A 15,569-nucleotide genomic window follows, 5' to 3' on the forward strand; every position below is an offset into this window, starting at 1 on the left:
GTAATTCTGATTTAGAAATATTTTTTTCTTTTCCAAAATAATTGTAAACTTCTGTTAAGTTTGGATTTTTGTTAACCTTGGAAATTCTGTTAAATTGTTTATTATAAGATTCAAGCCAGTCACATAAAATTTATAGGTAGATTTTTAGACACACTCTAAATTTCTAATGCCTTCTAGATTTTGGGGGAAGACAATATTGCTATTTTTCTGTAAGGGCCTTGTATACACATCCTGAAATTAAACAAGAACTCAAGCCCTTTCAAGTGAAGGTATGTTGACATGCATCTCTTACATCTATCCTAAAGAGTGTGCTTTATAACACTCAGGGAAAGAGCCCACCCATCCTTCAATAGTTCTGCTTCTGGAGTTGTACTACTTCCCTATCATGTACGTGAGGTTCAAAAGAGATTTGGCCTTGTGATACAGAATTGTCAGTCAGGACACGCATCTAGCTTCCAGTCCTTGCTTCCTGGATTTATTATGCATTTGGTACTGTGATGTAAGTAGAAAGTCGTAAAAGCAGTAGTAAGTGTGAAAGTAGAGTGAATTTGATTTTTACACCCCAACAAAATATGATTCTTTGAAACTGTTTCTACTCAAACAGAAAAAAAATATTTTTGGTATTGTAATAAAGTTATAAAACCATTGCTAGGGTGGCTCATCGTATTGGTCATTGTCACCATTTAAAAAAATGTTTCTTTTGGCTTTGTATCTGTATGTGCTTCTTCAAAGATGTTTTTCAGAAGTATTAGTTTAAATCAAAATTTAAATTTCCTGTTTTGGTTCTAGATTCTGAAACACGCATAGGCTTGAGACACATGTACCCTGATCCTCCAAAAGATGATCAGACTCTAGAAATTCAACAGCAGGCACTACTGAGGGAGCAGCAGAAGAAACTTGACAGAATGAGAATGAGGAGAGAAACAGGAGGTAAGGAATGAATGGACCGAGATGATTTCAATGATTTTGTTTATTGTTTTTGTATTTGGTAAGTGTTTAAAAAATGCCAGCTCTAGTTTTATTTCCTTGACGTTTACTGTCAGCTCTGCAATACAAAAGCACCAGAATGCTGAAATTCCATCCTAATGTAGAACATAGAAATATTGAATGACTTTTATTAGTGTGACTGCCTAGTTCTCCTTGCTTCCCTGAAAGTAATTTAACTACTGTTTTGTGTTTACTTCAGAAAAATGCAAGAGAAAAGTAGGTTGGTAAGTTTTTTTTGCTCTGCAGTTTTCTTTATGAAATATAAAATAAAATAAAATCTATGATTTGTGGTTAAGTGTTAGCAGGTAAGTTCCTGACAGCATTTCTTCAGTTCTCTCTGAGGAAGGAGATGGCTTTGAAACTGAATTGGTTAAATTGCAGCCAATGTGTTCCGCTTTGTCTCTTTTTTCTGCTTTTTGTAATGTATTAGATTTCTCGTATTTTCAGTCATGATTTCACTGTTTCATAGTTTCAGAAATCTGTATCCTTAGGCAGGTTTTTCTTTAGAAACCACGCGTAAGATGTCACGACGGGCTTGAGGTTCTGGAATTAAATGCTCCTTGTCTTCCTTGACAGAAATCATCCTACTATAGTAAAATTTTAACATCCTAACATAGTAAAACATTTCTGTTGCGTATGACAACAATAGTGAAAAATAAATGTAATTGCCTGTTCTTGCATGCTCTGCTTAACTCCAAATGCAGTGTTCGTTCTGATGTGTTACAGTCATGAAAGAGTAGTATCCCAAGCTATTTTAGATATTCTTTACAAATAGCATGAGAGCTGCTTCAGCCTTTCCAAAAGTTGGAGTTGCAACTATACAAATGACACTCAAAACCAAGTTACGATACAAATTTCTCAGAAAAGGTTTGTCTGTGTATTTCACACCAGCCCTACTAAATTTCTCAGAATGAAATAAGTTCATTTCTGTGGTGAGTTAGCCTTCTCTAGCAGAGAACTGCCACCCAGCTCCTTTCCTGCAAGCTTTCTGCCTCACCACCACCCCTTGGCAGGATGGGGTGAGGGGAAAGTAGGGGAAACAGAAAGGAGAAAGCTCGCTTGTTGGCTGAGAGTGGGGAGATGGCTGACTGATTGTTGTTACAGGCAAAACACATCTGTCTTGGGGAAAATTAACATAATTTATTATCAATTCAAATAATTATTTAATTACTGAGGTGGGGCAGCAGGAAGCAAAACGATAAAGGTTAAAAAGCTTTATGGAGTATGTAAAATTGTGAAGTGTAAATATGGAAAATATTTAGAAAAGTTGAATGCCTCTTACTATTGGTCATGCTTTGAGGCTTGATGGTGGTGTTACCTGTTGATATAGCCATAGGTGAGAGAGGTTAACAAAACAGATACCAAGATGTAGAAGGTGAGAGTTACATGAAGGGTGTTTTATTTGGTACACTGGTGAGCATTGCAGGGTGTCCTGTTTCTTGGACAGATGTTTTGGTGTTCAAGTGATGTGTGTAATGTTGCCTAGGTATAAAATAAAATCACAGTCTCAAATAAGCCTATCTGTAACATCATCTGAGCTGATTACAAGTTCTTTGGTATCACATAATGTCTAAATTGTGGGTATAGGGCTGTTTTCAGTCTTGCCCTTTCTGGGATTGATGGAAATGATGAAAAATAATTCACTAGCTTCAGCTGAGAACTGTGTTCTTGATTTTTTAATTTTTTTTTTAATTTATTCTCCATTAGAATATTTTTCAATAGGCCAGTCTGAGAAGGCTTTAATCTAATGTTGTCTGGAGAGGAACCTCCACCAGCTAGAAAGCAAATTTGCCCTTTTTTTATTCATTTTAAGGATGAGCAGTCATTTCAGACATAAGCTAATGCTAAATGCTCAATGCAAGCTTGAATGGTTACAACCTAAGCAGGCATTTCCTGCGACAGTTTAGATTAGTTATCCAAGCAGCTGATTTTTAAAATCCCCATGATGCTTATGGAGGATCCTTGAGCAGCCTTCCCTCTCTCTCAATCTCTCTTACAGCTTTACAACGCCATTTAACTTTATAGCCTGTCGCTGTGTACTGAGCAAGGTAATTAATTAGTTACCATGTTATCTCTGTATTTCCAGTTCATTTTCCTCAGAGACAAGTTCCTCATCTTCCCCTCACTGAAAACAGATGAGCAGTTTTATTGTCTGATTTGAGGCAGAAAGGAAGATGAATTAAAGCAATATGTGTTTTTGTACTGTGGGTAAGATGCCATATTGTAGGCTGTAATGGCAAAGGCTTGCCTGTTTTCCCACACTATATATACATGTCCTTGACCTTACAGGCTTTATATACTGTTATGGTTTTCTTTTATTTTCCTTTTTTTTTTTTTCTCTTTACATAAAAGAGAAATATTTTGACTGTTAGTGGAACCTGGAAAATTAGTAATTTTTATATGTCCAAAGTCTTTTTAAATGCTTGCTACGTCTCTATAAGTAAGGCAGTCTTTTTCAGTCTTCTGGATGGTTATTGTTGTGGGAGATGGGAGAAGAGGCACAGGAGGAAGGAGGTTTGATGTAGTTGAGCTGAAGCTCTGGGCTCTGCTTGACTGGAGTGCCTTACCAGGAGTGGGCTGTTGGCCAGTCCGCAAGGAGCGAGAGCCAGCGTGCTGGGGTTTGTGATGCTAGACAGAGGGTCGGGTACACACTGAGTAAGTTTGCTAGACAAAGTTGCAAGAAATAGGATGTGCATTATTAAATATTTTATTTGAAGATTTTAACTGAAGTTTTTCCTGTTGCTTGGGCTTCTTCATATTTCCAGTGTGCGTGAGATCCTGTTAGGTTAACATTCAGGATGGTCCTCTGTGCTCTCCAGATGGGAGATTTTTTTTTTAATCCTTAGACAAGTGCTTTCCTCTGTGAAATGATCACTGACACTCAACCTCCCTTGAAATCTGCACATTCAGCATGTTGAGTGTATACTCGCTCAGTTTGGCATTTTTCAGTCTTCGCATCTGATTATTGCACCCTGACAGAAGCCAAAAGAAAGGATTTCATCCAGTGGAGTTTATTCTGAGACTTCTTGCTAGTCACCGTTATTGGGATGTCCCACCTAGGGGAGTACATCCTTAGTCTTTAGTTCTGCTGGTAGAGATACAACTATTTAGCTAGGTAAACTTGCCTGTTCCTGGCAAACAGATACTCTTTTTGAGTATCCATGAGTCTTAACTACAAAACCATCACTATGTCTAGCTTCAGTACGTATAAGTGAGACTTCTGACTCTGTCTAGCTCTGGATAGACCACTAAAAGCAATGACAAGAAACAAAGCTGGGGTCAGGAAATGTAGGGCTTAGGTGACTCCTAATTATGAAGGAGGAATTCATTTTTGGTGCTCTAGATTTGAAATTCAATACTGTGTTGGTTTGTTTTCCCACTTGATTCATAGCAAATTTAAACAAGACATGATAAATGAAAGTGAGACTTCTCTCCCTTGTTTAGCTTTTGTGTCCTAGCTGTGGAGCTCAGATGGAGTTTTAAGGTGTTGCCATGTAGTGCTAGCAACTACTGGGATGCTGAATATAGATAACTCCTTTTTTGATTCAATAACGTATTTATTAAAAGAAAAGTATATGAAATATCTGTGAAGATGAGGGTAAGAATACCAAAATACGTATGCTAGGGAAGGGAGGACAATCTTTATTACAGTCGGAAGGCCTAATACTTGGAGTTCTTGTGTATAGTTTGGGAAGTTTCAATTCTGTCTTATCTGGATATAGTTAACCTGGTGTGCTTTCTCGTTCCACTTTCTAGTTGCATTGGGATTCCACAGGGTGCAGAACATACATTTATTTATTTATTTTTTTAAAAAGCCTTGTTAGCTGTTTAACTGGTTATCTTTTAAGATGCAGTAATTCAAATAACAAATAAAGATCTTAAGGTCTCAGTAGATGAAACACGAGAGGGTGAAACAGAAACCCAAGTCTTCATGCAGCAGACTTCTGCGCCCTAATGTGTTGGTTTGATGGTTTAAACCATGCTACCATCTCACAAATAAAGGTTTTCCTTATTATTCAACACTTGGACATGAACTTTTCACAACAATGCTGTAAAAAATTGTTATAGCACTGAACTGGTTCCTACTGTTACGGAGAACTTCTTCAGAAATCAGTACAATTTAGTGGGATTTTAGCATTTAATGAAGCATGGTTCTGTCTTCTAAAAGAATTGATTTTCAATAGCAACAAAAATAGTTTTACTTCCTTCTGCCGGAAAATTTGTTTAAAGTCATCAAATCAGGTTTTGAGCAATGTGAGGGATGGCTGATCTTGTTAGCTGTGAGCCACATTGTTCTGGTGTGAAAGGTGTGCTTGCTGTTTGGGAGAGACTGATAAATCCAGCCCTAACAAGGGCACGCACGTGCCCAGCATTCTCAGAAATAATATATTACTGAATTCTGTTGGATTTTTCTGATACTACTTAAACTGACATAAGGAAACTGCCATGAACATTGCATTCAAATATTTTAAAAGGACTCATTGAAATGTAAATAATTTTAAAGAAAGCTGTAGTAATGCATCTTTTTTTTTTTGTAATGTTACAAGTTTTATGAGCACGTTATGTTTTGGTATTAACTGATTTTTTGCCAATATTTACAATTTTGTCCCTTTCCACGTGGTTCTTGAAGATGATTCTGCTCCTGGCTGTAACCTACAAACCATGGGACTGGTAAGAGTAAAACAGTTTTTTTTTTTTTTTAATTATTTTATTTTTTAAAATCATATTACTTTGCTTTTTTCAAACACGAGACGTAATTGTTAAATTCTGTGGCTTATACAGAATTTGGAGGAAAGAATTACAGGCAAGTAACAAGACAGCAAGCTTATTTATTTCTGTCACTTGTTAATACAACGATTAACAGCTTTAAATTTGATGTACAAGTTGTTTATCTTCATATACAGAGATAGTTTGATACTCTAACTTTTTATTGCATATTCATCAGTACTTATTTTGTATTCATGTGATCTTAGATTGCTGCTGGGGGCGTGAATTACTAGCAGAAGCCAAGCCAGTAGCAGTTGCTGTGAACTTGGATGACTCAAGTGATTCACACAGCAGTAAATAATTAGACCCGGTGCCTCAGATTAGATGTCTATTTTCTGATGTAGTGAGAGGAGCACAATAAAGTGCTGTCAGTTTGGAATCTTTTACTAACCCAACTACAGAACAGCCGAGTTCAGTGGTGTCATGGGATTGTGGGACCCTGCAAGATAAAAGTCTGTGCAAGAGCCAAGCCATTAGCCTCAAGGATAATACTGTAACCATATACAGAAGTGAAACATTATTTAAATAAAACAAAACCCAAACCTTAATGCATTTTAATGCTGTAAATGATTACCTGAAATTCTTCTTCAGAGCAATGATTTACCGTAACAATTTTCTCTTGTTCCATTTCCTCTGATAGTTTCTATTACGTTGATTTTGGTGTGATTTTCAACATAAATTTTCATAGTAGGGTTTCTGTAACAAATGGTTGCAACTACGCCACGAGCTGTAAGCAATGCTCTTAAGTGCTTGTTATTACTATGAAGATAGTTGCTATTTTAATGCCAGATTGTATCTGGTGGGATAAGTGAAACGTAAGGAATCTTTCTTCATTTGATCAGAAGTGTGTACAAACCTTAGAAGCTGTCTTTAGGTTTTCACCTCGTGTTGGCTTCTCTAAAACTCAAGCAGAGTGACTAGGATGCCTTTATTGGTGGACGTGTGGGTTACACACATCACCACTACAGCGGCCACGTGTAGACAATTTCAGCAAATGATGTTGCTACAGAAAGTCAAAAAATTAATGCTTCCAGAGAACTTAACTATATTTAAAAATGTATTGTTTTGTAGCTATAAGGTAAAGCCTTTATAGCCTCCAGAGCACTGCATAGCTGCTATCTATTTTGCAGAACTTCAGCAAATGTTCAATTTCTATTATTTATCATTAGGCCTCCAAAAGATACGGCGACATCTGACTTGGCGTGTTTTCTCTTTCTCTTTTGTAGTTCAGAAACGACTCTGACGAGTTCTTGAAGAATTCCCTGTTGGAATCTGACAGTGCTTTTATTGGTGAGTTTATAGCTCTCTTTAACTGTAGGATGATGCATGTACAAACACGCCACTTAATACAGTGCTGTTTCTCTACAATGGTTATTGCTGCTTTGAAAGTCGCAGTGGGTACAGCAATAGTGATTTTTAGTGTTAGAGAATTACAGCTCCACATAAAAACGTAGATCTTTAGGGGGTCGTACTGCAATAAATTTGGGTAGATCACGCCTAAAATTAATGGTGCTGCTAAGTAGCCTCACACTACTCCACATCTTTTCATGAGAAAGCATCTTCCTTTACAGTGCTCTGATTGGGATTGAGGAACTTATCTGTTCTGGTTTTGTGGGGTGCTTTTTGTGTTTTTTTTTTTTTGGGTTTTGTTTTTTAACTAAAAATCAGAAATGAAACAAAAAAACGATCAGCCCAGGTCTCTAAGTGCTATTTTTCCATTAATAGGTATTACAGTGCCTTGAAATTCTCTTCTGTCTTCTATGGGAAATAATCTTACAAGGATTTTTATTCTTTGCTGTCAGGGAGATGCAGTAGGTTCCTGCAAAAGCTTTTTAATGAAACTAGATGTTTCTATATCCTGATGATTATAATCTCTGGTTTTGCTTAAGAGCAGGATTTTTCATTTGAAATATATTTCATGCAGGTGCTGGAGTGCACAACAGAGCCTGGCATTAGGGAGGGCTTTCAGGATGTTGCTTTCAGACTTTTTCAATGCATTCGGTGCTCTCTTCAGTCTGCATTAGACTCTTCAGGCTGGGAAATACTAGTTGTTATCTACTGCCCAAATGATGAAAAGGTGTTTAGTGCCCCTTGATATGAGGGTCTGGAATCTGGCAAGATACCCTGTGTCTAATAGTAGCCAGAAGAGCTGCCTGGGGAAGAATATGAGGATGGCAGAGTGTTTTTCAGCCTCCTGTGACTCGTAGCTCAGGGGCTTCCTGGGTCAAATGTGTTTGTATTTAGTAAGTCACAATAAGTTGGGTCTTCAACAGGTTGTCTGCCATGAATTGGGATCAGCACTATGGTGTGGATGAACTTCCACGTCTGTCACTGTCTCTTGTGTGAAGTATCTCCTTTCATCTGCTTTGAATCTGCCACCTGTGCAACGTGGGGCTCCTCGTTCTTTTGTTAGCCGCTTTCACAAAGGTTCATGGATTTTACAGTCCTCTTTCCTGTTCCCTTCTCCTCCCTCTCCAGTTGTTTCCTGCAGCTTCGTGAGGCGATGGTTAGTGTAGGATACCATTCACACTTTTTTGTTCGGTCTTTTTTTCCATAAATCATTTATTGGTGTTAAAAACCATGTTCTGTGGACACTAACAGAACCTTTTTACTCTTTGTGCTATTTGGGCTTTATAAATACCTGCTGGAGATTTGAATTTGAATCCGGGGTTTTCCATCCCTGAAATGAAGATTAAAAACTGTCATTATCTGTGGGCTACCTGCTCTGTGAGCTGTGGTGCTACCATTGTCTGGGGGCCTTTTGTGTAGCAGTTTTACTTGTGGTGGATTTTAATAATGCTTTTCATTTCCTAGGAAAAACAATAACACTTTTTTATTATTACTATTGTTTTTAACATGAGATTAAAATTTAACTCAATTTGGTGATGGATAACAGCATTACCAATGAATTTGTCTTTCCTACAGTCAGAAATCTCAGTCGGGAATAGAGCTTTATCCATTTTGCATTTTTTTTGTCGCTTGAAACCCTACAATTCGTTAGTGTTAATGCAGTGATTTGAGGGCATGGCTGCACGGCAGAACGAAAGATGCTTAAAGGAGCTACTGACATCGCACACTGAGAAAGCACTAGGGGTAAAAATAAACCCTTCTGTAGCTTCTAGTTTGTTTCCGTTGCAATAAATTCACAGGCTTAAACAAACTGTCGTCGTCTAATAGCACTGTCGTGTAATAGCACTGATCCTGTAACTCCGATTCCGATAAATGGATTGTCAGCCACGTACCCTTCAAAATTATGCTTTGTGCTCTACCTCCGGTGAAACTGGGGGAGGTAGGAGAGGAGAAGGGACTCAAATCTTTATTTCTAGGAGAAAAAAAAGGTAATATCAACATTTTTTAAAATTACCTGTTTTTGTGTCTGAATTTCCTTGTTATTAGCAGAGATCAAATTTGTTTTTCAAAACAGAGGTATTGCAGTTTTTAACCATAAGAAGTTAATTTCTAAATTGAAGTTGGAGGTTATTGAAACTCGTGAATAACGAAATATTTTGTATTTCATTAAAATTTAATTTTGAAATTGCTAGCAAATGAAAACAAACATTATTTCCACGGTTGTGCTTTATTAAGGTCACAATGTCCATTAAAAAAATAATAAGTTAAGACAAATGCTGCAGAATTGTTCTGTAGTGTGGGTACATCTGTATGTATGTACATATTTAGCTTTTTTTAACTTAATGCGTCATACTAGACTAAGAGCCTTTCCAAAGCATCATTTCACTGTCACACAGAGTAATCGGTGGCAGTGGGTTCCGTATGGTCACCTTCATGCAGGATCCTTCCTGCTTTGTGAAGGCTGTGTTTACCGGGGTACGAGAGGGACTGAGCCAGGACCCGGAGCCTGCTGACTGCACCCAGCCAGCGGCAGAGCCACAGACCAGCACTCCAGCAGCAGTTACTGGTGCAGGAGAAAAAAATACTGCTTCAAACAGTCTGCATCTGAATTAGTTGCCAGAATTAGCAAAGGAAAGGGAAATCAACAAAATAGTGTGAAACAGAGATGTCACCTTTGGCTTCGTTTATGTTATAAACATGGATTTAACCGCCCCCACACCACCGCTGTAATGTGAGAGAGGTGATCAAAAACTTAGGATTTCTTTTTGTACGAACAGATTCTAACACACTATTCCATGAAAAAGCCAAGATATGACTAAGATGTGATTAAGGAACTGATTACATTATCATAAATTCCATGCAACTTACTTACATACATAATTTAGTACACTTGTAAAGCAAATGTATTACGGAAACGCTTTGCTGATTTCATTCCACCCAAACATTCTTGCCATCTGATTGTATCTTTTATGCTGTCACACTGCCTCGTGTTCTCCCTTGTACTCACTTGAGTACTCACTGTTTTCATGGAAGGTCTAGGGACAAACAAGATTTGGTGAAGTAAGGCACTGGATCGGTGGGATGGGAAGTGCCTCGTCTCTAGGGAAGCTATTCCCTGCCTTCGCTTGAAGCTCATCCCTTGCTGCTGTTGTGATACCTTGGTCTTTTTTGTGCCTCTGGGTAGCACTGGTGCCATGCAAGAAGTCCTTGTTAAATACATTGCTCTGATACCTGTGGTGAAGTCGAGTACTGACCTGTTTCAAAGCATAAACGGGTTTGAACACTGTAGAATTTTGATCTCTTTGAAAATGACTTCCCCTGTCTTTTTGCAGGTGCTAATGGAGAAACATTTCCAGCCTTAGAAGTTAATTTATCATCACAGCTTCCACCTTCTGCAAGGGAGAGGAGACGAATAAAGAAGAAAGCGTTGGAGCGCACTGTAAGTGTGATAAGCAGATGGACTTGAATATGAAGGTAGAGCACAAAGGTAACCTTGTCAGACAGCTCCTGTGGTTCCTTAGTGGCTGGATGATATGGGTACTGAGGGTGCAAGTTTTTAAAGGGCAACTAGCTTACACATGTACATTATTGCTGTGGTTTAACCTGGCAGGTAGCCGAGTACCACACAGCCATTTACTCAGCTCCTCAGGGTGGGATGGAGGAGAGAGTTGTAAAAGGTAAAAGTGTGAGAACTCACGTGTCAGTGCTAGGACAGTTCGGTAAGAAAAAAGGAAAAAGAGTAAACAAAACAAGTGATGCCCAGTGCAATTGCTCACCAGTGGCCAAATGATGCCCAGCCAGTCCGCGAGCAATGGCTGCCCCCTGCCAACTTCCCCCAGTTTTATTCTTGCCCATACTCTGTCAGATGGTGTGGGACGTCCCTTTGGTCCCTGGGCCAGCTGTCCTGGCTGTGCCCCTCCCGGCTCCTGGTGCACCCCCGGCCTCGTCGCTGGCAGGGCGGTGTGAGAAGAATCCTTGACTCAGTGCAAACACTGCTTGGCAACAACTAAAGCTTCAGTGTGTTATCAATGCTATTTTCCTCCTAAATTTGAAACATGCCAGCTACTATGAAGAAAATTAACCCTGTCCCAGCCAAAAGCAGCTTTACTGAAGGATTTGTGCATGTTTGTGTTTTCTGCAGGAAGATGTTCTGCGAGACCAGACCCCGTTGCTGCAGCCTGACAACCTTTCTTTGCACTCCAACTTCAGCCTTGATGTTGATCAGATGAAAGGCAAAAATGAGGAACGATTGCGCAGACTGACTGAACTCCAGCAGAAGTCTGCTCACCTAGGTATGCTCTGTGTATTAAAGCCGAGGTAGGAAATGCTGTTATTAAGTAATGACATGAGCTAGAGGATCCAATGATAATATACTGCCTGTGGTTAGCAGAGAGCAACTGGCTCAAGCACGAATTAGTTACAGAGTGCTGTAACTGTTGCAAGAGGTTGCCCCGAAAATTTCAACAGAGTATTTTAGAGTAAACTTAGAAGAGTAACTCCTGTCTGATCAGCCTCAAAGGGCTGCCATACACAGTACTGTACCTGTCCTGTCTACACCACACCTCCTGTGGGCAGTGTATCCCTGCTACCAGGAGGATGTGGATACCCAACTCATAGCTGACATGCTGGTGGAAAGAAATCAGACTTCTGACTGATGTCGATGGGATGCCCAGCCTTTAATTTCTCACATGGATTGAGACCCAGCTGATGCATTTCGTACTAAAGAATTCTTTCATATGAGACTGAAATCTTTTTTTTTTCCTCAGTAGGGCAGTTGCTATATTGTCTAGGTAATTACAGTATCAGTATCCTTTTTCTAAACTTAATGAGAGTGTAGATGCTGGCAGTTTATTCTGATTCTGTTGCTATGGGTACTCTTACAACCAGTTCAGTTTTTGTTTATTATAACCATTTTGCTGTGATATTTCAGTCCTTAAAAAACGAACCCAAACCACCATTCATATTCATTGCTTCTGTATTCTAAACAAATGTATTACCCAAATGCTTCACTAATTTTAGTCCATCCAAACATTTTTGCCTCATGAACTCCTTTTGCTTCTCTGCCCTCATTCTCTATCACCTCTTCTTCATAGTTGTTCTTACTTCCAGCTGCTGGAAAACTTAAATAATTACTTTATCTTAGGTTCCCAGTGAAGAGTTTGTCTTTTTGGTCACTTCTGGCCAAGCATCAGTCCCCCAAACCTGAGACAAGTTTAAAGGTGCAGTAGTTATGGCAGAACTGTGCTGGGAAACACCACCAACCCTAACAGTCTCCCTGGCATCATCCATTTTAAATGCTTTTTAGAATGGCATTGCCTGAAGATTATTAGCTGTGCTGGAATGTGATGGGAACATTTATTTGCATTTATGCGGTTTACCAGTGTTAAAATATTTCTCTTTCTTGAGCTTAAGGAGGCTCTCTCTACAAGAGCGGCTGTAAGGCTGTAACTTAATGGCTCTGTATTTATATATGCATATATGCACTGGCAGATTTGACTCCTCTCTGCAAGAGGAGGCTTTAGGAAAGCAAGTCTACCGGGTGCACTCAGTTTCCCTGTAGTGGCCCCGTGTCAACCTGACACAGGGAGGAAGGGGTGGCATTAGCCATGGAAGGCCTGCAGGATTTACCGACTGTGCTGGGCCCAGAACATCTGACATGCGTGTTAGGTAGCAACACGTGACGTGACGGCATTATTCCTCATGCCTTTATTCCAGATGACTAGGCACGGTCAGTGTGACAGTAATGCTGTGACTAGCTGTGTGAAGCTGCTTCTCCTTCAACACACGCTCATTGCCCCCCCCCCCCCAGGTGACGATGTTTCCTTAGGAGCAGCAGAGGACCTGTTGAAGCGCACGCCATCCAAAGACGGCCAGCGGCCTGGTTCCGGTGACTCCATTGCAACAGAGCCCTGGCTGCGACCTGGCACTTCGGAAACGCTCAGAAGGTTCATGGCCGAGCAGCCCAGCCCAGCAAAGCTTTCCCCCGAGAACACCTTACTGCTCAGCTGGCAAGGCCTCTCAACCGCGCACGGCTGAACCAAACCCGTGTGGAAACCAGCTGTGCCTTTCCACAGAGAAGGGGCTGTCCCGGCCTATCACTACTGCACTTTTACGCTCTCTCGTAGGGGTAGTTCTGTTTCATGTAAATAGTGTGGGGCTCCGTCTGTAACTTAAATGATAGCAATAATGAAGGAAGAGAAGCTGCACTGTAATGGAGACTCTCCGAGCAGGGATGTTTTACACATTACATCACAGTGGAATTGGAGTCATAGTCCAGTGGGTTTTGCACTTTTAATTCGAGTTAGTTTCAGCCTCAGAGATGATTTACCAGAAAAAACAGCGTGTGTGTGAATTTGATATTAAATCAAAGTTATTTTTTAGCTTTGTTTATAGCCGAACTCAAAAACTGTTTGGAAAGAGGAACTCAAGGCAGGGGGTATAGTTTAAGCTTTTACCAAAAGAGTAAATAACTTGAGAAGAGGGCACTTGCTTTTCATAGTGGTGAGTGCTAGCCCTGCTCAAAAGGTCAGCAAACAGTTTTATGGAAGAAAAAAAGTCTATTAACATTGTATGGTATGTTTCTAACTTGTTACATGCTGGAAATGCAGATAGTGTTGCATATATTTAATTTATGTTTCTGATTTAAGAGTTAATAAATAAATTATTTTGTTACTAAAAACCAAGAAAGACAACTTTAATTTTCATTTATCACTTGCTTCAGCTTACTTACTTATGAACAGACTAGAAGGGTAAGGCCATCTCCAAAGCAGCAGGAAGACCACATGGAAACGTTGCCAAATAAAAGCACAGATCTGTAGGAAGGTGGCTGTGTAGACTGAAGGTTCTAAGAGTTCCATGAACTGAGGTAAAGGTAAGGATGTGCCTTCTCTGAGGGTTAGAAATTCCTGGCCAGAGGCTAAAGTTTTTACCAGCTGAAGAAGAAACACTTTGTGTAAAAAGTATGAAACTTACTAAAAATGCCTTCTTCAAGCTTCTGTCCACAGCTGTTCTGTGATGAAGGCAGGTAAGAGATGCACGGTAAGGTCGTATTGCCAAGTTTCTTTGTGTGTTTAGCATGTTCCTTCCCAGCAAGAACTGCATCATCAGGCTGTCACTCATCAGCCCAAATGCTCGTCATGTCCATCAGTTTGGGTATGACAGCAGTGGCTAGGAACACGTCTTAGCATAATGGGAGACCTTGCCCAGAGTACATACTCTGTACCTCAGGGCTGCTTGAGTCTGAATTTCCCAGAAAGGTAGGAATCCCAAAATAGCTTTAAGCAAAAAGAAAACTTTTTACAATAATCGTGCTGAAGCCCACCTCATGTGTCTCATAGGTCAAATACGTCATGTGCCAGCCATCCCTGAGGCTTGATGCCTGCTAACTCTTCAGGTGCACTGCAAGTTGGTATGAACCAGTCACTGGCTTGGTCCTTCAGAAAGGCTCCTCCCCAGCTTTCCTTCACCTTTTTCTGTGTGTCAAAACTTCAGTTACTCTTGGTTGTCATGATTTGAGAAAGAAAAATGAAAGTCTCATCTGTAAAATAAATGCAGCTACAACCCCCTGACCTTCCTTTCAGTTCAACATGACTAAAGTATTTCTGACACCCAACCCCCTTTGCTGATAATGACTGTGGCCGTGAGCTTGTCGAGAGCTGCAGGTTGAACCTGAGAGCCAGAGTAGTTCATACAGTTTTGGCACTGCAAGAACTAGAGAGGTAGGCAAGAGTAATACTACAGTAGTTCTGTCTTCAGTGAACAGAAGATTAAACAGCTACTAGGCTACTCAAGCAATAAAATAAGGTAGGGCATGAAAAGGCCTTGTATTTAAAAAAAAAACACCAAACATTACTAAACCAGGGAGCACACAACAGAACAATAAAGCAGTATGGGTTAAACCAATAAAACCCTCACCAAACAAAAATGCAGAAAACCCACACACAACTTGAGTATCTATTGTACCCATTGGCACTGCATGCTGAATCTTGACCACAGCTTTAAACAGGAACTAGGCAGATACCATAGCTAAGATACACAAAGGGCTGTTAACAGTGCCCTGGCTAACAGTATCAAGAACACCTTAATAATGGTACCAAGACCCCAGTTTGGTACAGGCATGAGGGAGAGACCCTTCAGGGATGGGACACTTTATAATTGCTACTTTAGACTTGCTCTGAGAATTATCTGTGGTCACTGGCAAACAGGTGAGCAAGACCTCTGTAAGGTGGTTTAAAATTGGAACATTACACAACAAATTGGAAAATAATTGAAAAAAACAGCCCCCTAGGAAAGACAGTTAAATTAAAATTAATTAAACTCACCTCAGTTCTCCAAGATCAAGAAATTCAATTTGCTTTTGCTCCACCCCAATTAACATTATGAGAAAAGAACTACTCACAGGTCACGCCTTTTAATTCCCTGCACTGGCTCCTGCAGAGCTATTCCATTGAGCTGCTTACTCTCGC

General features: G+C 39.9%; 1 protein-coding gene across 10 annotated transcripts in view; it reads left to right on the forward strand.

Annotated features, from left to right (window-relative positions):
• CSPP1 (centrosome and spindle pole associated protein 1) overlaps window positions 1-13,784 on the forward strand; it is a 65,019-nt gene extending 51,235 nt beyond the window's left edge. For all 10 annotated transcript variants that reach the window (XM_035317797.1, XM_035317796.1, XM_035317793.1 and 7 more), the window contains 6 exons: window positions 790-930; window positions 5,618-5,658; window positions 6,981-7,044; window positions 10,437-10,543; window positions 11,246-11,396; window positions 12,914-13,784. In XM_035317797.1, coding sequence (XP_035173688.1) covers window positions 790-930; window positions 5,618-5,658; window positions 6,981-7,044; window positions 10,437-10,543; window positions 11,246-11,396; window positions 12,914-13,140 — 731 coding nt within the window. In that variant the 3' untranslated portion in view covers window positions 13,141-13,784. The remainder of the gene's footprint in view (window positions 1-789; window positions 931-5,617; window positions 5,659-6,980; window positions 7,045-10,436; window positions 10,544-11,245; window positions 11,397-12,913) is intronic.
• Window positions 13,785-15,569: the final 1,785 nt, after the last annotated feature.

This window comes from Oxyura jamaicensis, chromosome 2, assembly GCF_011077185.1.
Source record: "Oxyura jamaicensis isolate SHBP4307 breed ruddy duck chromosome 2, BPBGC_Ojam_1.0, whole genome shotgun sequence".
In the NCBI taxonomy this organism is placed as follows: Eukaryota; Metazoa; Chordata; class Aves; order Anseriformes; family Anatidae; genus Oxyura; species Oxyura jamaicensis.